Here is a 25,031-nt window from a genome sequence, read left to right as displayed (position 1 = left end):
GTTTCTTCGAGACACTCTCAACCCACTCATTTTGTGTCCACAAAACAGAATATTGTGACAAGAATTCAGTAGATAGAAGACTAAAAAAGTAAACATGATGAATGCAATATCGATTATTAATACCGTCAACGAAGTTCAAATGGCTGACCTTTGCACGAAGGCATCATAGAGTGTCGCCGCGCAAAAGGCTCGGTCGACGTCGTTCATCGCCGCTTTCGAGATATGAAGGTGCGTCCCTATCGTCGTCGCTCGCGACGGGCGATGTCGGTCCGCTCAGATATGGTGTTCGTGTTCGGGACATCTATTCCAAATCAGTTGACGTTTTCAATAGAAGAAAAGGGGGTGGACAAACCCAAGCTCTAACACCACCAATCAATCCCAAACTATACCCCGTCGCAAAATCCTCATTTCGACCTGCAGGCCCCGGACTCTCAGGACGACCGGTAGGACTCTCCAACCCGCGCGACAAATGTGTCTTAGAGATACTGAAACTCGAACGAGGGCTGTGCATGTCCAAACCGTTCTTAATACTGCCGCGCGAGGGGCTGTTGGAGCGACTGTTGCCCCAGAACTGACGGAATTCCTTGCTCAATTCTTGACCGGTCATGTTCCAGTTGTTGCGGATACTTTCACGCAGCTCGACGACGTGGCGTTTGATTTCGAGTTCGTTCTTTTTGAGCCAGGAGACGTTGAGTTCTTGTCGGGATGCACCTCGCTTGAACTGGCGGGCTATGTATTTGTCGTAGTCCCGGACAATCCTGACCAATTAGTTTCAGACTTTCCTCTTCCGTACCTTGAATGACTTACTTTGTGATGATCCCAGTGGTACTAACACCCTCCGTCCGTTGCGTAACCAAGAACTTGCCCTGTTCCTTGATAGGTGCATAAATATCATCTCCCTCATCCGCCTGATACGGCAAGTCGTCGTGCGCAACATAATCAATGCGGTGTTCCTCCAAAAACTCCGGCGTCACGATCCATGGACAATTGGGGATGACCTCGTCGACCCATTTGCAGTGTCGGAGGGTCTCTGCTCGCTCCGCTCCAGACAGTACGGTCAGACCTTTGCGTTTGTGGGTTTCTTCGTCGCCGGTTACACCGACAATGAGGTAGACTTCTGGGAAGGCTTTTTTAGCTTGTTCGAGTTGTCGCATGTGCCTACATATGTTAGTTTCTTTGTTTCTTCGTTAAGAGGAATTGGCCTACCCCAAGTGAAATAAGTCGAATACACCATCGGCATATACTCGGACAGCCCGACCGGTCGGAGGGGGATTCGTGTGATAGCCCACTGGATCTTGAAGCCCCGCGCGAAGCGGAGGTTGCAAGAATTCGTCCTTGTCCACATCGCCATTGGCAGCAATTGATTTCCGCTTTGATTTCGTCTCGATATCGGCACTTGCTTCTGTCGTTTCGGATGGCTCGCCGGGGTCTTCATTGTTCACCGCGGCGGAGTCGCCGTTGCTTGTTGTGTGTTGTGCGTCGGCAGCGGTAGCACCAGAGCGGGTTCTGGCGCGCTTTGACGGGTGGGCATGGTTGGGATCAATTGAGAGTGATGGATTTTTTTTGTGTCGTGACAGTGGTCGCTCGTCGGTCGGTGCAGTTGAGTCGTCGCCTTCTTCGCCGGATGCGTCGCGAGACGATGGTTGTAGGAGTTCGGCGGGCTTGAGAGTATTTGGGATTGTGTTATTGTGAGCGGTCGAAGCACTCCGCTTGCGCTTTCCGGCACTCGAGGAAGGCGAAGACATGATTCTTCAGTTGTGGTTGTGGCGTTTGTTGATGACACTGGAGTGACTGGAAAATGGAGGCTGAGAGCAAGTGTTGTTGTAGTTGGGTTGAGGCTGACGTCGATGGCAGCAAAACCGGGAAAAGCGCGAATTAAGTGCGAATTAAATAAACGTTCGAGATGGAGGACGTCACTCCCCACATGAGCAACTGGCACAATTACTCCAGATTAACAATAGAAGATGAACAGATGAAGAAACAGAAATCAGCAATTGAATGGAATCAAGAAAGATAAAACTGTCGTCAGGTCAGAAATTAACGTTGGAATTATGGGGAACAATATTAGGGGGCTCTTTCGTGTCGCGTCTCTTCGCTGTGCATCCCGTCCAGTTCCGCCCGCACGTGTTTGGCTTTACATCGTTCTTCTACATAGAAACATAACTCTGCTTTTGAAATTTTGAGCAAGTGTTCATGTGTTTGATCAGTATGTCCTTCGTGGTTTATACATCGGTCTTGCTTTGGGATTGCTTCTTTGCGGTTGGCGGATCCGAACTTAATCATTACCCAGCGAGATTGCTTTGGATGTCTACAGCCTCTTGACCGATTTCCAGTCAATGCAAAATGAAGACTTACTCACTCTTGAGTCAAGTCGGAATGATGGTGTTCACTATGTTTACTATATCTACTCTTCCATGAAGATAATGTTGTGGCGCTAGCCTATTTACAGTATAGAGCCTCTCAACCCCTACACTAACCCATAAATGGAAATATTTGAGCATCTACTTCTTCTCTTTTGCAGTCGATAAATTTGACAAGACTCGTTGATATAGTTAATTTACTTCTTTTCATTGTCCTTGATTGCTGTATATCAATGCTAGGTTAGCTATACTGGTCAGTATGTCATTGTCGGCATGTTTTATACTAAGCTCCCTTTTTCTTGTCTCTTATATAATATCTCCCACAGACTTGGAAACCATTTTGTCACGTTGTATATAACATCAAGTTCAGGACGACTTCTAAGCCAGATACTTTTTATCCGCCTTGAGCGTCTCTACCTAGAAGATCTCTATAACCGCTGCTCAGAGGAAGGCAGCCGCGCCATCACAGCAGAACGAGATTCTTTGCTAGATGTTTTGACTTGCCGGCAAACACCAACACCATCTAGTAATAGAGCAGCAGCAGTTTGAGCGGTAGAATTGTCATCAATAAGACTTTAGCCCTGCAAGTATCCGCCAAGTGGAAGCGCTCACACGATCGCAATCACCAGCCCGAGTGCCATATGCTGTAAATTGGCCCATGGAGCCATTGTTCCGGGAGGCGCATCGTCAAGATTCATATCACTGAGCGCGATCTCAAATATCGAATGGAGTCCGACTCCAAGGACGACCAGATCTGCAAGGCCGACGGCGCACGTTGCTGGGCGCTTAAACTTGTGCTTGGGATCAGCCAAAGGGATAGATTCGAAAAGGTGGACAAAGGCTGCAATAACACTCTGATTTTCCTTCTATCAGCGCTTTTGAATATTCCAAGATGGGGGAGGTCTAAAACCGCAGCAATAGCACCGCCAAAGGTCTTTCCTTGATGGTTGTTGGCATAACTGTACTTGCTTGCCAACTTGGCAAGAATACCCAGTTCAGCGACGGCTGTGCCAAAAGCTCCTATCCGCAACATCAGTTGAACGAGTGCGAAGAAGTGCGGAACACGTGGGCGTGCCTTAGAAGACATCCTCAACCACTGCCATTTGCATGTAGAAAGTTGTTGCTGTTGACTAGATTCTCAGGCAATATAATCTTGGGGGCAGGCTTACATGGTATGGTATGAGCACATTCACCGTTGAAGGGTGGGGAAATCCCTGAACCCTGTCCATAAACCCCGGAGTGTTTTAATTGTCATATAACCCGCCCAATAGCCATCTTCCGTGTATAGGCTTAACCAACAATTTAAATGGTCTCGAAGTTAGTACATGCTATTGGGCCAGAATCACCTCCGTTATCTCAGCTGGCTATTGATGAAGGCGAGCGGCAAGCCTAATCTACTAGGTATTAAATCAGCTAAATAGTCAAGGAATGTATGTAATTTCTTAAGATTGGGAGAAAATTATATAGCCTGAAACGGTTAATTGGGCTGTACCGCAGGGCACAGTGTATGTAATGTACAGGACGATCAATAGATCTAGATGTGGGTTTGGATCACAAAACACTTGAAGTAGCGATTTGCTAAGTAAACGTATGGAACAAGATACTGAGAAAATTCAAAACGACCAAGTCTGATTGTACGATACATGGATGACGAGTTTTTGCACCAACGAAATCCGAAAATGATGACGGAATGAAAGACTCGGAGGGGAACTAGATACGAATGGTCTTTGATCAGTGGTTGAAGGATACGGCAGCAGAAACATCCAAACTCTCCGCTGAAGTGGATCAGCAAGAGGGTAAAAACAGGGCAGTTGGAGGCTGGTATCATATACGGGCAGTAGAAAGTCAGTCATGACATGGAGATTGTTACGTGACATTGACCAATTCTCGACTGGAAAAAGTCCAAGACTGTATTTTTGCTGTAATGATGGAGAAACCAGACCATACAATATTCGGGATAGAAATCTAGAAATGTCAGTAGAAAAGCAATACGATCCCAACACCAAACAAAGACTCAAACTTTGAAGCTTATTAGAAAGTTACCCTGTTACGCCGTAATGTATACAGAAGGAAAGAAAGAAAAAACTCCTTGTTTGAGAACCCTAACCGTCTGCTGTTCTTTCTTCCTCCGACTTTGTGTTGCTGCCATCCCTTTTCCAGCACATACCAAGACATGAAGATGGGGAAAAGCGGAATATCAATACTGGCCAGAGATTTCTCCACTTAGCCCTCGTCTGTTTCTCTCTCTCCTTCGAAGGCGCGAACCATTGTGATCATATGGTAGATAACAAATGCTCAACAGGATATAGAATCGCACGATAAGGACAGAGTAAAAGAACACGACAAAAGAGGACAATCGTAGCATGGCGCTCTCTGGGAGATAGTATGGGACGGAGAAATGAATTGGAAAATTTAAGCTGAATAGAGGATGGGGGCGACGGAAAGGTAAATCGGTAGGAAGGTCGGAAAATTTATGGTATTCCGGCGTTCGTTATCATCATCATTGTCTCGGCATTCGTAGCAGTAAATAGTAATCAAAGTAGAACCTCTCTATATACCGGACGTATGCTAAGAATCACTCGGTTTGCTGGTAGCTTGGCTTTCTTCAGTCTTTTCCGGCGAGGTATCCGCGTTGATGGCTGCTGGTGAGGCAGAAACTTGTTGCCCAGTCTCGGAACTCTGAATAGCGTTTCTGAGGGTAAGCTCGGGTCCAGGAGTATCTTCACGAAAGCTTCGGCCGGTGTCATGCCCGGCATTAGCAGTGCTAGCCCGTACCTGATTCTGATCACCCTTGTCCTCTTCTGTAGCGTCAAACAATTCTTCATCGTCTTGATCCGCGTGCACCTCAGTTCCGTCTCCAAGTAATATAATGCGTCCCGATTTGACACCAAATCCCCGTCGGGTATTATCTGTGTCTAGGTCGTAGTCGTCAGGACTATCGTCAAATTGGTGGCGAGCACCGGGACGGACACCGGGACCGCGGAATTCAGCTGTAACTCTGGAGTTAGCAGCTTGTTGGGTCGCTGGACTTGTCATCAAACTTGCCATATTCGGGAGGAGCAACAGGTCCGTCGCCTTTGGCAACCCTCTCTGCGATAGTGTTATACCATTCTTCTTTCGTCTTCCCATGAAGAAGGCCGACGATGATCATGGTCATGTTGTCGCAGCCGACGCCTCCGGTCTCACTGTTGGAAGATAGGCAGTTGTCCATCATGTTTTCGCAGATACGGTAAAGATCTTGCTTGGCCGCAATTCCTCGTCGGACAAACTCTACCACTGCCTGAGAAGACTGACAATCCCAGATACCTATGGAAGTCAGTACAGCGGGCAAAAAGTGAGCCTTGGGTCTACGAACCATCACACGCAATCACCAAAAACTCATCGTCTTCCGTAATTTCATGCGTTGTGACATCGGGGTATGCGGTGACTATCTGCTGTTCAGGGGACAGCTCGGCGCTCTTCTTGAATTCGAAATCGCCGATAGCTCGCGAGAGAGCAAGGTTGCCATTGACACGTCCGAAGTCGACGAAGCCTCCCGCAGCACTGATACGGGCTTTTTCGCCTGAGAATTGGATAATTTTTAGCCACAAAATTGAATGCAATTCAGGGATGCAATATATTCACCTTCATTCTGGGGCTTGTGATCAAAAGACAGAGGCTTTGCTCGTCCCTTGACACCCAACACAGTTCGAGAATCGCCAGCGTTCGCCTGCGCAATAATCAGTCCCTGCTCACATCGTGATCATGATCAAATAGTAACTCACCACCCAGATCTTATCGCGGGAAATCACTCCGACCGATGCCGTACATCCCGAAACTTCCTCTTCGTATCTAGGATCTACAAATTTCAATAAGCATTTGGGCAATGTGCAGTATCAATTGCGGTCCACGAACCATCAAGAATAGCGCGATCGGTGGCTAGAAATCCGTCTTTGAGCGCCTGCTCGATATTGCCCTTGGAAAACGCTTCTTGTTTCGCAACAATTTGGTGCACCTTTTCTCCTGCGAAAAGAGCCACCTTGTCTCCGCCGTGTCCGTCGTAAACACCGAAGAATGACAGTCGCTGATCGGGAGAGGTGGATTCGGTGGATTTAGTTATATACTTGGCTTGCAAATCGAGAATTGCCGCGTGCGCATCCTCCATTGTGATTCTCCAGCCTTGCATGGCTGATACTCCGTATATAACGCAGTCATCTTGGCCTTCGGCAGACGTCTGGTACCGTAAACGAGTTGTCAGCACATTGTCTCGAAATTCAAATTATGCGTCGATCCTGCCATGCAAATAACATCGAGACAGTAAAGGTAGACAGTAAGGAGAAATGGTGTTGACGTCTGCAGTGATATAGGAGCTGGTCGCTTAAACGAAACTTCCTCTTGACGGATTTGCCCCGCACCCAGTTGACCGTCATCACTTGTAGCCAGGGCTCGAAAGTGTGCAGTAGCCAGATGCGATGAGGCGTGGTGTAGAAGAAATTCGCAGCGATAAGAAAGCAAAAAGCAAAAACCATCCCCAGGAATAATCTCACCTTGTCTGTAATAGGTTCTGATAAGGTCTGACCCATAATGACTCGCGGGTCCCGATCGAACGACTAGGATATTATGTAGCGGACGTTTCGATCGTATACACCTCGGAAAGAGGAGAAAGTAAAAGTCGTAAGGACGAGGCCCGGAGGTGAATGGGGTGGCGTGGGATATGGACGAAGGGACGAGAATGAGAAGGGGAGAGTACGTAGTATGTCACTGATTTGAGCAATCTTAGCGCCAGCAAACTCGATCAGAGGGTGAGTATGATGAATGTGGGGGTAGGGTAGCGGGCTGTTTTTTTTCTCTGGGTGCGTGTCGTGAGCTGACGAACAGGGCTGGACTGGGAGCAACACACCACAGGATGGAAACACGATTGCAGAATGTGAAGAAAAGGGATGTGTTCAAGATGTATCTGTTGAGCGTATCTGGGGAGAAAGAAAAGTGTGGGAAAGATGCCAGTCGCGTGTTGTGAACGCAGTGCTGCAGCCGGACAGACAATGACGAAAATGCTTAGCGCCGGCCTTTGTTGTACTAGCTCTGTAATACTGCAATCTCTGCTCACAACGTGTATTGCTATGTAATTGATGGTACGCAAAGGGTCATATTAATATTATTGAGGTAATCACAATTATTCTAGCATGGCCTATACCGTATTCACAAGCGCCATTTGTACATGTCTTGAACCGATGTCAAACTGAGGCTCAGGCGAAAAAGTGACGTGATAGGGTGGAAGACGCCAAAATTACAAATGACTACTGGAATAGGCTTGATTACTGTATTGCTAATTACAGGAATACACAAATTTCATCTTACACCAGTACAGTACGGCACAAGTACAGAGGCTGTAACCAGTGTGGCTGTTTCTTCAGCCATACTACTCCTATTATTCGGACCTCAAGGAAGCTTACGCACCGTCACCTCCGGCGCTTCCATTCTCGACGCTGTCACCGCATTGATCTTACACCGACAACTTCTCAAAGCCTGCATAACCTCTCAATGCAGTTCATACGAGTTCTTACAATCTCACCAAACCCACGAAACCCCCGAGCTGAATTGACACATCCTGATTGATTGGGTCAACGAGATTAGGCTACAACCAAGGCTAGACCTGTAACCTTCGGTCGAATTTGATAGTAGTCACGCTTCCTGGCAGAAATTTTCAGCTGATCAATTACCCGGAACATGCTAACACCGACTGTCTACAACGTCGGCCAGTTAACTACGTACTCGTAATCTCGTACAGAGTATTTGAGCTTGATTACGCCAGTCACGAGACCACCTCGGCCGTACCTAGGAACAATCATTGCAGACAAAACTCTCTTTCTATAATTACTATCCCTCTGCAAATATCAAGAATCACACGAAACAATTGAGCCATGCTGTGCCCGAGGTATCTTGTTCAACGCCTGACACAAACTCCGTACAAACGACATGACCGACCCAAGATGACAATATCAAGAAACAGAAAAGAAACAAGTTACACAAATGCTAGATCACCTCGAAAACTACTATTTGTTGTCGGCTGAAGACCGTCACTATCCTCAATGCTGGGTCGTCGTTCTTGTGTGTTCGCCAGTCGCCAATGTCGAATGGCAGTAGGACTACTATCCTGGCCTCCTGTCCGCAACAGACTCATACGACGCACTCGACTACCGCCTGCATCAGATATCGGAGAGAGCTCCCCACTCTGTCTGGTAGAGTCTGCTGCATTGGTGACTTCCTCAGTCCCAGAATGCTGTTGCGTTTGTGTGTTCAAGGGGTACCACTGCCGGCCTCCTTCGGGATTCTCACGTTCATCGATCAAATCATAATAATCATCCGACCCGGTCAAAGATTCCCCAGGTGACTCGAAACGTGGCTGGCTACCCATACTAGCCTGGCTCCAAAATCGCGGTAGCTCAGCGATGGCCTCAGTATAACGCTGGACTAAGCCTTGACTAGTCCGGTTTCTGTTGACGGGGAAGGCTCCAACTTCGGATATTTGTGACATTCGTCGTCCTTGTATCACCGAATTTCGGTTATCATCACCATACACTGATGCTGATATCGTAGATATCGGGCGCAGTTCAGCTTGTTGTCGGTCATCTGCAAAAGTAGATGTGGATACTGTGGTTTCAGCAATGCTAGAGCTACGACGAGCTTTTTCCAACGCACGATAACCCGTGGACCCTGAGCTGTTCATCCTGGCTGAAAAGAGAGGATTGCCTGAATTACGACTCCGCGCTCGGCCTTGAATGAAAGCCTCAAGCGAGTCTGGCTCTGGAGGCTCAGCAGATAATGGTCTGTTGGAATTCATGCTGACACGTTTTTGGTAACTACGGTGTCGCGTTGATATGCTGCCATCCCTGTTTCGTACGTGAGGTGGGCGGGGAAACATAGTCGCTAGATTCTCTATGCTGGTGTCGTCGCTTTGTAGCGATACCTGTGTTGTATACCAGGATGTTCCGACCATGTCTGTCCGCAGCGGACCAAATCCTCCAGCGCCGTGACCGGCACCGCTTAGTCTGACCGGAAGCCCCGCTGCCACCGAGATTCCGCTCGAACGTCTGGAGTTACGTTTGGATTTGGAAGACATAATGGAGTCTCTCTTCAGAGAACGAGCTTGAATCGGTTTGAGAGGCTCTCTTCTCGAGTATCTTCGGCTACCGCGGCGAGTAAATGGAGATGTTTGAGACACGCTGGTGCTTCTTGTTGGAGACACGTTGGGCGATGCATGGGTCTTGTCCGTACGTATGCTAACGTTACCCCAGTCCATAACAAAATTCTGAGGTAGGACATGCGCGCTGGGAGATTGGGTATGTCTTTGTTGTTCGTCTTCGAGGGAGGCGGTCTCCCACAGCGGATCCAATTGTAGCTGAGGAGGAGCCGAGTCGTGTGATGAATCAGACGAGTTCGAAAAAGTTCGCGGTATTTCTGCGACCTCTGCTTCCGCAAGATTCTTCTCCGGGTGTGCGACTGGAGTCGACTCCAAATGCCTGTCTTCAGCTCTATTCTCTTCGTCTATCTGCTTTGTGGTAGTAGCTTTGGATGGTCGTCGACGGCAGCATAAGAATATCAAGATACTTGCTGCTGCAATAACTGCCAAAGGCACTAAAACGGCGGCAGCAATGATCCCAGCTTTGCGCTTGTTTGTCCCATGATTTGTACCCGAAGAGGTCTGATTGTCACTGACAACGCCTCCTTTCCCAGATTTGAAAATACTGAGGTTGAGGTTGCGCTCTTCTGTGACCGAGCCTTGAGTGGCCTTCAATTTAATGGGGAATGTCTGTGGTGTCAAGTCATTTGGCACATCTCCAGATATCGTTTCAGTGGCTGTGTCATAATGGGCCCAAGAGGATGCTGCACCCAAGTCGACTTGCAGTTGCACCGTGTCATCGCTCAGCAAAGCCTTGTCGAAAGTGTAAGAAAATTCGTCACCGATTGTAGCATTGCAGCTTTCCACCCCTTTCGCGAAGAGCTGCGATACTCGAAGATACAGCTCTAGTTTGGCATTGTCACCATAGATGTCGCCCACGGTGACCGTGATGTTCTGGTTGTCAGCATCTTTGGGAGCTGTTCCACTAAGAGAGAGAGTATCGTTGTCGAGTTTAAGCCAGGATGGCCCATCGAGGCTGAAATGGGACAGATTGTCCGCGGTGACGCTATGATTATCAAGCGACAGACCGTCAATGAAATAAGGCGTACTAAATGGCTGACCACGGGTGAAATTAAGAGTTTGAGCAGTTTCTTTGAATGACAATATATGCTGGCTCACAACGATCTCAAAGCTCACCATGGCCGCGCTGAACCCGGCAGCATCAGACGCTATAAGATTGAAGCCGAACGATTGAGGAACCGACGACGGATTAGATGGAGTATTGCCACTGAATTTGAGACTCGACGAATCAAAATACATCCATGACGGTAGAGGAGCGTTGTACGGTGCAGATGTCGCGTAGTAGACGGTATTAGCTTGGGTGTTGGCGAAGATCTCCTTAGGGTCAAAGTCTATGCTAAATGATCGTCCAGGATGCATAAATACTGTTGCTGGACCGGAAGTTGGACCATTCTTTGCTAGCTGGGGCAAAAGAGACTTTCCTGGTTGCGGGCCCAAGTCACTAGAAACCACCAGCGTTACGCTCATTGACCCTGAGCCCGACTGATCAGTAGCGACAAGAAGAAACTGCGGCGCCCCGGCGTCACCTGCGCCGGGAGTTCCGTAAAGCGTCTGACTGGCGGAGTCGACTTTCAGCCATGATGGAGCATTTGATAGGGAGTATTGTAAGCCAGTGCCGCCATTAGTGAACGTGCCGCTCGAAAAGGTGAAGTTGAAAGGTTGAGAAATACGAGCGACAGGCGGTAATTGGGAATTGATCGGGTAGTTTGGTGTCGGTGTGGCACAAACTGTATCGAGCAATGCCACCAAGAGAATCAGAGTCAGGGTCGTTAACATGTTCAACGAGAAAGTCATGATGTTACAGATGTCGTTGACTTCCAGGTAGGTGTAGACCACAATCGCTGCCAGAAACCTCAAATCGATGAAGGGAACCTGGGAAGACTCTGGGTTGAGGTAGCACGTCTAGCAGACGTCGACGGGAAAGGTATTCGATCATTAAGACAAAGGGAGAAATCATTTTCTTATCTCAGGCTGAAGGGATACTCCTAGGGTGGCCTACGCGATGCGCGTAAAGCATTGTTGGAAGCCATGGTAGAGTATGCTTGACGTCAGAAATGCACACACATGGCTGGCGAGGCTAATGCCCGTCCCATACGAGAGTTGCAGATGCGAGAGGTAAGTTGCAGGTTAATCGATCACACGTTCAGGACGTGTATGGTGGCTGCAAGGGGCATTCCGCTGGAAGGCTCTCTTCTAGGGCTAAGACACGGCCCAGAATCCAGGTACGTGCAATACAACAGTAACACCAGACTTGTGATCCTGCCACAGGGCGCAGGGACGAGGATATGTGCCAATTGGAATGGAAAAAACGAAGAAGGATTTGATCCAGGCATATCGATTTCCTTCTATCCCTGAAGAGGGGTCCGCGAATACAGCAATGCCAGACTGAACTAGATGAACCTAAGTCTTAAGCAAAGCCTTCAAGGGCAAAAATCATACGGATCCTAATTTTTGCATAATAATTAAGGGCCTCGTTCTCATCAAACTGAGATCCTATGTACAGATTCCGTGCAGCTACCCTTGTGAATCCCTACTTGGAAGTATTCGCAATCCAGCTCATTTTCAATATCGCTCCAAAAGCTTTGAGACAGTATGCTTCTACCATTCGAATTTATGTAACAGTGCAGTTTTGCGATGTCGTACACATACAAGATAAGCCACCATACTATCACCACCAACCTTGCCATGATCTGTAATAGCAGGACTAGCCAAGGTAGCTTGCAAATCCCGCATATCAGATTTCTTGCACAGCTTACTATCAAACCCGATAACTTCGGTGGTTGGAAAAGTTCTCTTTTGAAATGCTTACGTGCTACCTTGGTGAGAATTTAGAGTGCTTCGGGACGCGACGAAGAATGGAGATCCTGCGCTTTAGAGACATTCTTCCATTTTCTTGTCTTATTAACCTATATCGTGGAGAGAAAAGATTATTAGAGAGTATCTAAAGGTTTGAATATGATCAAGAAGAGTTGGACAACAGGGAACATACGTATTAGATGATTCTATATCGAAATTGAACAGCGCTGCTCCTATTGGCTGATTAGTTGCATGTAGACATGGAATCTAGCGCGTCTAATCTTATCGCCTCAACCCAATTGTCAACACTCAAAACAACCCTCCAGTCACACACAACCGTAAGACTCTTACAATGCCCTCCCAACAAGACGAAAAGCGTCAAGCAGCGCGCGAAGTGATCGACATCCTCTACGAAATCTCGACTCTACTGGTACATCCCCTTCCCACCCCTCAAAGCAACAAAGTTTGATACGATGTGGACGGGAGACTGACCTGAAGGACTATGCAGAACACGCATCTCGATCGCACGGAATTGTCGTTGTGTGTATCCCTGATTGAGAATGGTGTCAATCCGGATGCGCTTGCTGTACGCTCACTCTTTCGTTTCTTGCTGTCTATAGCCTGGCTAATGGATGGATTTCTGGTAGACCGTTATCAAGGATTTGAGGAAGGAGGCGCCTGCTCGGGGGCATGTTGATGATGAATAATTGAGTTACTGGACTTGGATCGATGGATCACGCGCAATGATTTACGATATGATTATTATGCTAGCGAAAAAGGGCAACTACGAGATGTCTCGAATTATTAAAAACATCTTCACGGTCATTGCATGGGATATCTCGGAAATCAACTGAATGAAAAGATCGTACACCCGTCACACGCACATGCACACACACAATTTAAAAGAATCGACCAAACAAATCATTTATCATCCGCCTTCTTACTAGAGTCCTTCGAATCAGATCCGATCTCCGATTCCATGGCTTCTGCCGTTAATTTCTGAAGGTCATTGTCCTCTCCGGCGGGGACATCCTTGGGCTTATTGTCGCGCTCGTCTTCGCTGTCGCCGAGACTAAAAGGATCGTTCTCGCCGACGGGAGAGTGGCTGGTTGTGGAAAGGGGTTGCCATTTGCTCGACTTGCCTCCTGTTGGCGGTGTCTTAGTCTTCGGGGCGTCATAAAGGTTGTCGATTTCCTCTGGTGGACCATCTTGGAACGACACTTTGCGTCTCTCTTGAGAGGTGTTGGCGGGTCTGATGTTCGCTAGAGGACGGGCTGGGCGTGGAGGAGGTGCTAGTAGCCATTGAGGTTAGTAAGAGAAAGCGAATGCCAGTGAGCAGAGGGTCAAACCTTCGGCATCCCTCAGTTCCAATGCAGAAAAGTCATCCCCAAGAACCTGGGGGTCTGCGTCGTAACGCTCGCGATCACCGCTGCGTCGAGTAGAATCACCACTTCGTCGTGCGCGGCCATAAGTTTGAGTTTCTCCGTGCGATTGAAGATAGCCATCTGAAGCAGGCTGTTCATCCTCTTCATCTCCGTCAAGTCTTTTCTTGAAATTCTGTACCCATGAATTGACCTTGGATTGAGTCTCAAGGAACCCTTTTCGAATGTTGTCTCGGATCACCGGTAAATCATCTACATAGCCAATAAGCAAGAGAGTCGAACCATGTACTAAATCCATAGTGCTATCAACATACCATCAAAAAAGTTGCGCTCTCGTTCCTCTGGATATTCGTCTCCATAATTGTAACTCTGTTCTTGCCCCTGTCTGCCGCGGGGTTGCGAATCACTAAAGTGTTCCGCTAGTCGGCGAGCATATATTTCATCTTCACGCAGTTGTTGCTGTGTAGTCGAAGTTGCTGGGTAGGAGGGTCGTGGAGGTTTTGCTGGGGGAGGGGGTGGAAGCTCTTCCTGAGCTGTAGGGTCCGTCATGCCTACACAGCCGCGAGTTAGAGAAAGCAAACTAGGGATAAGAATACGTCCGCCAACGCACCTAGAAGGGCATGGAAAGCTCTCTCCACATTATACCCACTAGCTGTCAAGACAGCCTTCACTACACCCGTCTCGATTGAGGGAAATGCTTCCTTCAGCGTCTCTTCGGCTTGTTGTCGCGGGTCGGCCGGTCGAGGTGGTTTGGGCGGGGGAACTTCAGCGGTGTTCTCTGATTTAGAAGGCGTAGAGAGAACGCCTGTTTCTTGAGGCTCATCATCAAAGTCTAGCGGCCGCGCAGTTGTGGGAGACTCTGGATTGGAGTTGTTGGCTCCTCCGGAGTATTTGGTAGGGGTTTGCTGCGGGGTTTCGCATTTAGTGATTGTATTCATCTGAAGAGGCATAAGCAGCTTACCACTTTCCCCTCGTCGGACATTTTGAAATATCTATTTGATAATCAATGAGAAGAGATCGAATCTGAGGTCTTCCTGGATCAAGAAGGGACGTTAAGGCGAAGTGAAGATGTGGTGTTTCAAGAAAGTAGCAGAGAGGTAAATTGGTTGCAGCCTATCACAACAACAAGCTTGAAGGACATTGCATCACTCCCGCTGACAAGCCACAAACCGGCACCGCCACTTGCAAGCGTCTAAGCCAAGGCCGCTCTTGCTGTGGCTGATTACTTCTTTCTACATCTTTTCAAACTGACAAGCATGGGATAAAAGCGCACTAGTTCTCAAGATGACCGTATGGTGACCTTAAAACATCAAGTAGGGTGGATCAGGAGGAATAACCATCTTCCTGAGAACCGGTCCAATGGCTGATGACTTCAGTCTATCTTCGACTTTCATTCCCGCCTTGTACAAGCCTTCATCCCTTCTGCCCATTGCTCGATATAGGGAGAAGCTATTGTATCTCATTGAAACGTTCCCTGTCACAATAGTTGTGGGCCAAACGGGAAGTGGCAAAACGACACAACTACCCCAATTCTTGGATCAGGCAGGATGGACGACCGACGGTAAGGTCGTTGGGGTGACTCAGGTATGCCTCCTTGAAACTCTGCTGTCATCAACAGAACTTGGACTAACTGGATGATAGCCCCGACGTGTAGCGGCGACTACAGTTGCCCGCAGAGTGGCCGAGGAAATGCGTTGCAAGTTGGGCGAGGAAGTAGGCTATTCAATCAGATTTGAAGATGTCACGTCCTCTGCTACGAGGATCAAGTTTCTCACAGACGGATTACTGCTTCGAGAAGCACTTGTTGACCCTTTACTATCTCGTTATTCAGTGATTATGGTCGATGAGGCCCATGAACGTTCTATCAGTACCGATATTCTACTAGGAATCCTGAAGAAGATTATGAAAAAGCGCCCCGAGCTTCGCATTATCATCAGCAGTGCTACGCTGCAGGCAGAGCAGTTTCTAAAGTTTTTCTGTGGTGATAAATCCACTGTCGAAGGGCCGGATGAAGAGCTTGGAGGAGATGTTGGGCGTATCATTAGTCTCGAAGGGCGGATGTATCCTGTGGACGTGCTTTACCTGGAAAACCCAGCGGAAGATTATGTTGAAAGGGCCATCAAGACAGTCTTTGATATTCACTCTCAAGAGGGTGACGGTGATATACTCATCTTTTTGACCGGGCGGGAAGAAATTGAACAAGCAGTTCAATTAATTTCAGAGCGTGCTGCGATGCTCCATCCAAAAGCTAAATCACTGCTTCCTCTGCCACTATATGCTGGTTTGACTACAGAACAGCAAATGTATATCTTTGAGCCTACACCGGAGAATACACGAAAGGTAGTCGTGTCGACGAATATTGCCGAGGCCTCAGTGACCATCGATGGAATTGTCTTCGTTATTGATTGCGGGTTTGTCAAAATCCGCGCTTACAACCCAAAGACTGGCATTGAAACATTGACCGCCACGCCGGTGTCTAAAGCATCGGCTACGCAACGTGCTGGCCGAGCTGGAAGAACAAAGCCTGGTAAATGCTTTCGTCTATATACCCAAAAAGCCTTCGAGGCCTTGCCCGAAACAGGTACGCCAGAGATTCAACGGTCAAACTTGGCACCGATTGTCATGCAGCTGAAAGCTCTTGGAATCGACAATGTTGTGCGCTTTGATTTTCTTTCGCCTCCTCCGGCTGAGTTGATGACTCGTGCGCTGGAGCTTTTATATTCTCTCGGAGCCGTGGATGATTATGCGAAACTCACAAAACCCATGGGATTTCGTATGGCCGAACTTGGTGTCGAGCCGATGCTGGCCAAGGTCTTACTCAGTGCTCCTAGCTTCAATTGCCTAAGCGAGGTTCTTACTATAGCAGCCATGCTCAGCTTGCAAGGCTCATTGTGGGTCCAGCACGACGGCGGTAAAGACGAAGCTGAGAGCGCACGAAGGAAGTTTGCTGTTGAAGAAGGCGATCATATGACATATCTCAACGTGTATCAGGCATTCATCACCAAGGGCCAAAAAGATTCAAAATGGTGCAGAGACAACCTATTGAACTACAAATCTCTGACTCGGGCCGTAAGCGTTCGTGCTCAGTTGAAACGCTATCTTGAGCGGTTTGGATTAGAGGTTGATTCGACGCTACCGATTTCCTCTGCCTCAAAAGAGATCAATAAATCAGAGCAAATCTGTCGGTGCCTGACCACGGGTTACTTTGCACATGCTGCCAAAATGCAGCCTGACGGAAGCTTCAAGACTGTGGGCGGCGGGTTGACTCTGCACGCCCATCCGAGTTCATTGATGTTTGTACGTTTTTCATAAACTTCATCTTAGTAGATCCCGCTGACCCTAACATTTCCGTCCAGAACCGCAAAGCTGATTGGGTTATATTCCATGAAATCCTAGAGACTGGAGCTAAGACCTTCATTCGCGATGTCACCAAGATTGAGAGAAGCTGGCTGGTGGAATATGCCCCTGAATACTATCGCGTAACTTAACCCTAGGTACATGTACTATCGAGTATTGGCAGAAGGGACGGGGGCGCGGGGAAGGCGAAGGGGGCGTCATTGTTGGAGAAGGTGGGGTCCTGCTTGTTTAGGGTTGTCCCGCTATAATTATTTGTTTGTAGCGAAAAGATTCCTCCCTTTGTGTCAGCACTCCTCTTCTTTCCTTCATCACCTTCTTCATCTTCATGTAATTTCCCATCACTACTTCGACACAACAATGTCAGGCCATCATCACCACGATCACGGCCATGGCGACCACTGCCACGACGAGGGCCACGATCATTCAAATGACATCACTCCAGCCCTCCAATCTCTGTTGTACTCTCAGATACAGTTTGACATGGTGTCTACCCTCAACGGTAAATAGTGGCCAATGGAGACCATCAAAATCCGCGACGACTGACGCAAAAATCCTACAGAATCTGTTCCCCGCGCTGGCACTGCAATCCTTCAAAAGTCATGGGCCGAAAGATTGAATGAGCAACCTGAACTCGAGAGCGACGCCGACGAACAACTTTTGATGCACATCCCGTAAGTAGGACAGACTGCTCTTTAAAAAGGGAAAAAAAAAACATAATGGATTTACTGACTTGCTTTAAGTTTCGCAGGACAGGTCAAACTACACTCGCTACTGATCTACACTGCCCCGACACCTTCCGCTCCCAAGACCGTGAAGCTCTTCAAAAACCGCAACGACCTGGACTTCTCCATGGCGTCAGACCTGAATCCCACCCAGACCATCGAAATTCCACAGCCTGTTCCGGGAACCGACGTCTATGACCTGCCTCTCAGTCGTGCCCTGTGGAACACCACTACATCCATCACTCTGTTCTTCGAGGACAATTGGGGCGAAGAAGAGACCACCAAGGTCGGTTATGTTGGCTTCAAGGGACAGTTCATGGCGCTGAACCGTGAGCCTGTGAGCGTCATGTATGAGGCAGCTGCAAATCCCAGCGATCATGTCGCTATACAGGGTGTGAATGGCATCGGAGGAAGGATTATGCCGGGACAGTGACAATCGGCGAAATCAGGGATGTTTGCAGTACTCGTGGGGCGTTACATGATACCACTTTATGATTTATATGCCGTGTTTGTATTGATGCTATGATGCTAAACAGAATACAAGAATGCAAGCTGTACAATATACCACTTGTGTATCGCTCCAGACAAGCGGGAGTAAGCGGTCATGCGTCTGTCAGGCCGTACGCGTAGGACTGGACACCGGGAGATTCGTAGCAGGCATGCCGTCCACTCATCTTAAGCAGCCAACATTGCAGCTCGCTCTTGCGCCCTAGCTTTGGCTCTTGCTCTGACCTTTTGTTCCTTTTGCTCCTTCTCCTCTTCAGTCAGCTCAGGTAGAGCAGCTGTAGGCACATTAGGCATTGCAACGGTACCCTCGACCTCCCTTTGAAGAGCCTCGAGTTCGTCTTCGACCTCGTCTTCGTCTTGGTTGGACATTTGTCCAGCGAGCATTTGGCTGATTTCCTATACTCATTCACGTTAGAGTTTACCCGATAAGGAACACACGAAAAGAAAAAGAAACCAACCTCCTGATATGCCCTAGCTTCTTCCGTCTCCCCCATCAACTTCTCAACAGCAGCCAATCCACCCATCTCCTTATTTATAGCCTGTAGCACCTCCGTACCTTGCTGCAACCCAAACAAAACATCCTTTTGAACCAACGCAAATTCAACCTGAGACGTCAGTTGCTCTAATTGCGCCAACTGAGCATCGGTTTTCGTTAGTAAGGTTTCCTGGTATTTTTTCCGCCTAAGTGCTAATAGCGCACGTTTCTTGTCATTTCGTGAAAGGCATTCTTTGGCAATAGCTGTTTCGCGGTCGGTGAGGACTATGATGCGTTTTTGGTATTCGTGGAGTTTGTCGCGTTGGATTTTGAGGTTAAGAATTGCTCTGATTTGCGGGGTTAATCTTGATCGTCTTCCCAGAGAACAAATTGCTTTGGCATATTTGACAGCAAGTATAGATGATGAAAACGTACCTATCTTGAGGAGATATCTTGTTGGTACTACCGGTATTTCCCATATCGCAGCATCGTCCCTTGCCGATCACAAGGAAGCCTTCGGCGAAGAGGCAATGACGTTTACCGATGCGGTCTGAATAGTTGATAGTGATCAACAGAGTCGCGATTCACCGTCTCGTCCGAAAGAGTATGGCGACTATGTGTAAATAATCAAAGACATGGTCCTCGAGCCGCCTAAACTTCCATCGCCATTTTGTATCCTGAACGCAGTTCGGAGTCTGTTATAGTCGAGATGAACAAGTTCCTTGTCCGTTGGCCAGTGATAAGCGGGGTTCGGAGACTCGTTAATCCGAAGATAGATAAGCCCGAAAAAAATTAGAGATATCTCCGCATTTTCAAGGACAACACCAAGAACAATATTGAATTTATGCTTGTCGCCATGCCCTATAGAAACAAGGGTAGGCCGAGTCTGAGCCATGGCTTAGATAAAGAGGTAGATATCCACATATCAGCAATCATCCGTATACTACGACACAGACTAATCAGACAACTTTCCACAGATTTACCAAATTGTGCGCAAAATCGCAGACGAGCAGCAAGCCGAGGCGGGAAAGACACGCCTCACCACATATTCCGTATTCGATACAATCAAAAAATCAAATTCGAGTCTGAATCGAAAACCGAAGAAATTGCTTGAAGACAGCATTGAGCGGGTCCTAGAAGTAATTCAAAGCGATTTAGCTGGCGGTGATGAGGAGTCTGACTCGGTGAATGGGGACTTTGAGGGGTTGGAAGATGAGAAGGTTGATCAGGTGGTTGTAAGATATTGCCCAATTGTTGAAGTGGGCGTGGTTGAGTACTTATCAATGTCAGGAATCCAATGGCTTAAACAGGAGTATTGTCAGTGCCTGGTCGACATCAGCCAAACAATCACCAGCTCCTCGGAAAGGCAATGAATCATCTACTGTTGAAGCCTCTGCACAGTCTACCGGGTCCAAAAGACGTCAAAATGCAGGTGAATCAGTACCTAAACGAAGAAAGGCGGATCATACCATAGACAAATCGCCGCCGACACATGTCAGTTTATCGGATCTTGGTGGCATGGATGAAGTGTTGCAAGAGCTAGGAGACTTGATTATTCTACCCATGACACGACCACAAATTTTCACATCATCCAAAGTACAACCTCCGCGTGGTGTGTTGTTGCATGGACCGCCAGGATGTGGTAAGACCATGCTTGCCAATGCCTTTGCGGCCGACTTGGGTGTTCCCTTCATATCAATATCTGCTCCATCGGTTGTATCTGGTATGTCTGGTGAATCCGAAAAGGCTCTTCGGGAACACTTTGATGAGGCAAAGAAGGTAGCTCCATGCCTGATATTCATTGACGAAATCGACGCAATCACGCCGAAACGAGAAAGTGCCCAGCGAGAGATGGAAAAGCGTATTGTGGCCCAGTTATTGACCTGCATGGACGATTTGGCGATGGAAAAGACTGATGGCAAGCCTGTGATTGTCATGGCTGCTACGAATCGACCTGATAGCTTGGATCCTGCGTTGCGACGAGGAGGTCGATTCGATAAGGAGATCAACCTGACTGTTCCTTCGGAACCCGTACGAGAACAGATTCTTCGTACTTTGACGCGGAAAATGCAACTTGCAGATGATTTGGATTTTCAAACGCTGGCTAAACGCACCGCTGGTTTCGTGGGCGCGGATTTGAACGATCTAGTGTCGACTGCTGGAGCTGCGGCTATTAAACGATATCTCGAGCTACTCAAGTCAAACACCGGGGAGGAAATGGATATTGAAGACGTGACAGAGCAAGAAGTGACTGAAAAGGTAAAAGAGATACGCCGCTTGATCAAGCATGCCAAGGAAGCGCCAATCGGACAAGAAAGCAATCCTGTTTTGGTATCAAACGCAGATTTCTTTACAGCACTACCCAAGATCCAGCCGTCTTCGAAACGTGAAGGGTTTGCGACCATTCCGGATACTACGTGGGCAGATATTGGTGCCCTTGGTGGGATCCGGGATGAGTTGGTCACGGCAGTCGTTGATCCCATCAAAAATCCAGAAATATATGCCAAAGTTGGAATTACAGCCCCTACAGGTGTTTTGCTCTGGGGACCACCCGGTTGTGGTAAGACCTTGTTGGCCAAGGCCGTCGCAAACGAGTCTCGCGCAAACTTTATCAGTATCAAGGGTCCCGAACTTCTTAATAAATACGTCGGTGAATCTGAGAGAGCAGTTCGTCAAGTCTTCGTCCGCGCCCGGTCCTCTATTCCCTGCGTCATCTTCTTCGATGAACTCGATGCCCTGGTCCCCCGTCGCGATGACGCGCTATCCGAAAGCTCAGCACGTGTCGTCAACACACTCCTGACTGAACTCGATGGCCTAGGAAGCAACCGACAAGGCATCTATATTATCGCTGCCACAAACCGACCCGACATTATCGACCCAGCTATGCTTCGACCAGGCCGTCTCGAGACTCTACTCTTCGTCAATCTGCCAGGACCCAGCGAACGTGCCGAGATCCTACAAACACTCATCCGCAACCTACCCATTGAATTCAACGATCAGATGCGCGCCTTGGCTGAGAGTTGCGAGGGTTACAGTGGTGCTGATATCGGCAGTTTGTTGCGTAGAGCTGGTTATTCGGCGATCAAGAGGAGGGATATGATCCGCTTTGAGGACTTTGTGGCTGCTAGGGAGCACATCAGACCCAGTGTGACGGATATGAGGAAATATGAGAGATTGAGGAGAGATTGGAGTAGTGGTGTCTAACTTTGGTTCCTAGATGATGGTCAGTATATAGAATTGTTATACCCACACACTTTCCAAGATTAATATGTGATAGAAAATAAGTCTCATTAATGCATCACCTACGCAAGGCAATAGTGCTTATGTACATAACTTTTAAAACGCCCATATATTCCTCTAGATTTACTCAAATTCATGACAGAAGTGAAAACCAACAATTAGCACCACAGGCGACAAGTTCCATCTGCACCCGCAGACACGCACCACGGCTGAGTAGGGTGCCAATCGACATCCAAAATACCCAACTCGCCAGTAATTTTGTGACCACGCAACACCTTAAGTGGAACAATGCTGGCGTTACTAAGCATGTCACCAGTAACGCTGCCGTGGAAGATTTGTAGAGAGCCGTCATCACTGGCGTCAGCGAACAAGGGGTAACGGCCGCTAGGGTGGAACTTGACTGCTCGGATGGCTTTGCTGTGGTAACGGAGGGTCTTGTATGGGTGTGCAGATAGGTCAACGTCGTGCCATAGGAGTCGACGATCGTAGGATCCAACAATGAGATTGTCGCCGCCAGAGGTTGAAGAGGAGTGTGGGTGGATATCGAAGGAGGAGATCCACCGCGCACCAGGCTGTAGGATTTTGACCAGGAGCTGACGAGACAGGTCATAGGCACGGATCGAGCGTTGATTGGCGACGAAGAGAATAGGCTTGGATGGATGGAAATGAGCAGCTTGAGGGGGGCCACCGCCCTTGAGTCGACGCCTGAAGGGGTTTTGGGTGACGTGTTTCGAAACTGTGTGGATTGCAATAGCTTGGCTTGCGGGCGTAGAAGATCCGGGGCAGACGGTAACAAAGTAGTCACCACGGCGATGCCATGAGACAGACTTGGCAACGTAGCGCAAGGGTATAGTGATACACACTCCAGACTCAGCCAGCTCTGACGATGGTCGGATCCAGTTTGTAGGAGTACTCTTTGAATCTGCGTCCCCATTCTTGGTAGAAGACTTGTTTGCTGCGTAACCCCAACCAGCATCAAGAAGTTCGAGACTGGCTTTTTCGAGCTCCGGGTTGACGATCTGAGGCACGGCAAGATGAAGATCATCTCCGCAAGCAATGCAGAGTACGACAGCATCTTGACCAGGACGCCAGCGAACGACATTGATAGGTTCATCATCACTGATTTTGGCAAACCAGAGCTGACGACCTGTCAGAATTTCCCAAACACGCACTGTTCCATCATCACCTCCACTAGCTAACCATTGTCCAGTTGTGTCAATCGATACAGATCGTACACGGCCCGTGTGGCCTCTAAAAAGAGTTGCGCATGCTGTAGGGAAGGGTTTGAGCTCATCCGGACTCGGCAACTTAGGAAGTAGACTTTCAGGGTCGATGTTGAGTTTGCTTCTCCTAACCCTAGGAGCAAGATACAAGTCCAAACAACGCTCAAACTTCTCTTTGACAAAGCTCTCGTAACCAGGTACTTTTCGCAAAGCCGCGTAGTCCGTGGGTAAATATTCTCTCTCACGGTCTTCCTCGTCTGCCTCTTCCCAAGCTTTTCGCTCTTTCTTATCCGGCAGGTATTCTGGAGGTGGATGATAACTCTCCTCATACCCGGGAGGAGGCAATTTGGGCGCTGGGACGTTCATGATGTGGTCGGGTCGTGGAGCTTCGTCTGCCCAGATATCGTAGCGAGTCAAACCGTCATCTGCCTCATCTTCTTCTGCGGGAGGCTTATAGGGGAGGATCCGCCCTTCTCGAATAGCACGGACAATCTTCATTACACGCTTGGCTTCGTGCTTGGAAGGAACGAATCGGCGTTTGGGTTCTGGGGCTGCGCTGAGAGGCATGATTTCCTCTTTGCTGGTGAACCATTCGACGGTGGGCTCGTAAGGATTGTAACCTTCCTCGGGAATCTCGTTCATTTGAACCTTTCGAAGCAATTCGAGTTCATCTTGGCTGAGCTCTAAAGGTTTTCCTGTGGAGGGATCGGTAAGACCTGTCCAGCCCTTAGGAATCTCAATGCTGTCTAGCAGAGCATCCAATGCCTCGCCCTTGGCGGGACGCATGATCTTCTTTCCATTGATGTCATAGCCGATGTGAGGGTATTGATCGTAAAACGAAAGAGGGATATTGCCGATTGTGTTAGCGTTGTCATCTGCATCTGAGTAGTCCGAATTATCGTCTGGGTTGATCTCGTCATACACGTATCGCTCGTTTCCGTTGGCGTCTATCTCGACTCTATAATTGGGCTGATCAAAATCGTCTTCATCTTCAGTTCTTTTCTTAGCCTCAATTTCAATATCAGACGGGACTTCATCGCTGTCGATTTCGGATTCGATTTCCTCTTCATCATCACTAAACTCATTGATAATTTCGACCTCCGAATCGCTTTCGTCGGACGACAGGTCGTGAGCACCGTCAGAAAGGTCCAGATTGTTCAATTCTTCGCCGGAAACAATGCTTGTGTCGGGCTCGACATCGCGAGTGACAGCCTTGCGTTTCTTGGATACCTTTCCGGAGGCCATTGTGACTGTGGTTACCTCTGTTCTGATTTGGTTCTGTTCGGCCAGGCTTTTGGATGCTGGAGAAAACAAAATTATTTTTCTTTTCCTATCTGTACCGCCCACGTGACACACCGCCTGCCGGATCAAGCACAGGCCCCGCCTTATCGCCGAGGCCGTCGTGACCTTTGATCTGGTTTCGACAGCCACAGGAACTTCTTTCTCTTCTTATCTAGACATTACTTCTCACTGCCCATCTCGTCCTCCTCTTTGCATCGTTCGCTTCCTTCGCTTGCAAGCCTGGTTGGTGAAAATCTAAACCGTGCTTCATCCAAAGCAAGGTGAACACCTACCAAAGGAACTTTACTCATTTATCTCCAACTTGCGCGGGCTTCAGCCAATCAACAGCTAAGTCGAACAATTTGACGACATACGACGAAGCTCATCTCCATCACCTCGTCAATACTGCACACTCGTCTCAACTTCCCACCGATATTTGAGCCATCTATTTCGCGTATTATTTTTTCTGAGTGCTAATTCTCATACACGGATTTGGGTGTCCCTTTTG

At 48.3% G+C, this 25,031-nt stretch overlaps 8 protein-coding genes across 8 annotated transcripts; 3 read left to right on the top strand and 5 right to left on the bottom strand.

Moving 5' to 3' along the window:
• Window positions 1-163: 163 nt before the first annotated feature.
• Window positions 164-1,745, bottom strand: BHQ10_000278 (uncharacterized protein; the record flags this gene model as incomplete). Its single annotated transcript, XM_040874962.1, has 4 exons — window positions 164-301; window positions 353-758; window positions 808-1,158; window positions 1,207-1,745. The coding sequence occupies 4 exons, from the start codon at window positions 1,743-1,745 to the stop codon at window positions 164-166; spliced, it is 1,434 nt and encodes a 477-aa protein (XP_040728783.1).
• A 3,183-nt stretch (window positions 1,746-4,928) lies between these two features.
• On the bottom strand, window positions 4,929-6,525 carry BHQ10_000277 (uncharacterized protein; the record flags this gene model as incomplete). Its single annotated transcript, XM_040874951.1, has 6 exons — window positions 4,929-5,358; window positions 5,402-5,666; window positions 5,716-5,922; window positions 5,985-6,069; window positions 6,125-6,198; window positions 6,255-6,525. 6 exons carry the CDS (start codon window positions 6,523-6,525, stop codon window positions 4,929-4,931), a joined length of 1,332 nt encoding a protein of 443 aa, XP_040728782.1.
• A 1,836-nt stretch (window positions 6,526-8,361) lies between these two features.
• On the bottom strand, window positions 8,362-14,700 carry BHQ10_000276 (uncharacterized protein; the record flags this gene model as incomplete). The annotated part of the gene is made up of 6 exons (XM_040874940.1): window positions 8,362-11,423; window positions 13,281-13,628; window positions 13,686-13,970; window positions 14,033-14,269; window positions 14,329-14,623; window positions 14,680-14,700. 6 exons carry the CDS (start codon window positions 14,698-14,700, stop codon window positions 8,362-8,364), a joined length of 4,248 nt encoding a protein of 1,415 aa, XP_040728781.1.
• Window positions 14,701-15,077: 377 nt separating this feature from the next.
• Window positions 15,078-17,206, top strand: BHQ10_000275 (uncharacterized protein; the record flags this gene model as incomplete). Its single annotated transcript, XM_040874929.1, has 3 exons — window positions 15,078-15,302; window positions 15,360-17,015; window positions 17,075-17,206. 3 exons carry the CDS (start codon window positions 15,078-15,080, stop codon window positions 17,204-17,206), a joined length of 2,013 nt encoding a protein of 670 aa, XP_040728780.1.
• A 226-nt stretch (window positions 17,207-17,432) lies between these two features.
• On the top strand, window positions 17,433-18,230 carry BHQ10_000274 (uncharacterized protein; the record flags this gene model as incomplete). Its single annotated transcript, XM_040874918.1, has 3 exons — window positions 17,433-17,574; window positions 17,635-17,746; window positions 17,816-18,230. The coding sequence occupies 3 exons, from the start codon at window positions 17,433-17,435 to the stop codon at window positions 18,228-18,230; spliced, it is 669 nt and encodes a 222-aa protein (XP_040728779.1).
• A 242-nt stretch (window positions 18,231-18,472) lies between these two features.
• BHQ10_000273 (uncharacterized protein) lies at window positions 18,473-19,258 on the bottom strand (the record flags this gene model as incomplete). Its single annotated transcript, XM_040874908.1, has 3 exons — window positions 18,473-18,700; window positions 18,763-19,126; window positions 19,215-19,258. The coding sequence occupies 3 exons, from the start codon at window positions 19,256-19,258 to the stop codon at window positions 18,473-18,475; spliced, it is 636 nt and encodes a 211-aa protein (XP_040728778.1).
• A 377-nt stretch (window positions 19,259-19,635) lies between these two features.
• Window positions 19,636-21,983, top strand: BHQ10_000272 (uncharacterized protein; the record flags this gene model as incomplete). Its single annotated transcript, XM_040874897.1, has 3 exons — window positions 19,636-19,689; window positions 19,757-20,014; window positions 20,070-21,983. 3 exons carry the CDS (start codon window positions 19,636-19,638, stop codon window positions 21,981-21,983), a joined length of 2,226 nt encoding a protein of 741 aa, XP_040728777.1.
• Window positions 21,984-22,177: 194 nt separating this feature from the next.
• Window positions 22,178-24,487, bottom strand: BHQ10_000271 (uncharacterized protein; the record flags this gene model as incomplete). Its single annotated transcript, XM_040874886.1, has 1 exon — window positions 22,178-24,487. The coding sequence occupies one exon, from the start codon at window positions 24,485-24,487 to the stop codon at window positions 22,178-22,180; it is 2,310 nt and encodes a 769-aa protein (XP_040728776.1).
• Window positions 24,488-25,031: the final 544 nt, after the last annotated feature.

Source organism: Talaromyces amestolkiae (genome assembly GCF_001896365.1).
Source record: "Talaromyces amestolkiae strain CIB chromosome Unknown scaffold1.1, whole genome shotgun sequence".
NCBI lineage: Eukaryota > Fungi > Ascomycota > Eurotiomycetes > Eurotiales > Trichocomaceae > Talaromyces > Talaromyces amestolkiae.
Note: the sequence above shows the minus strand (reverse complement) of the source record. Positions and strands in the feature narration are given on the sequence as shown.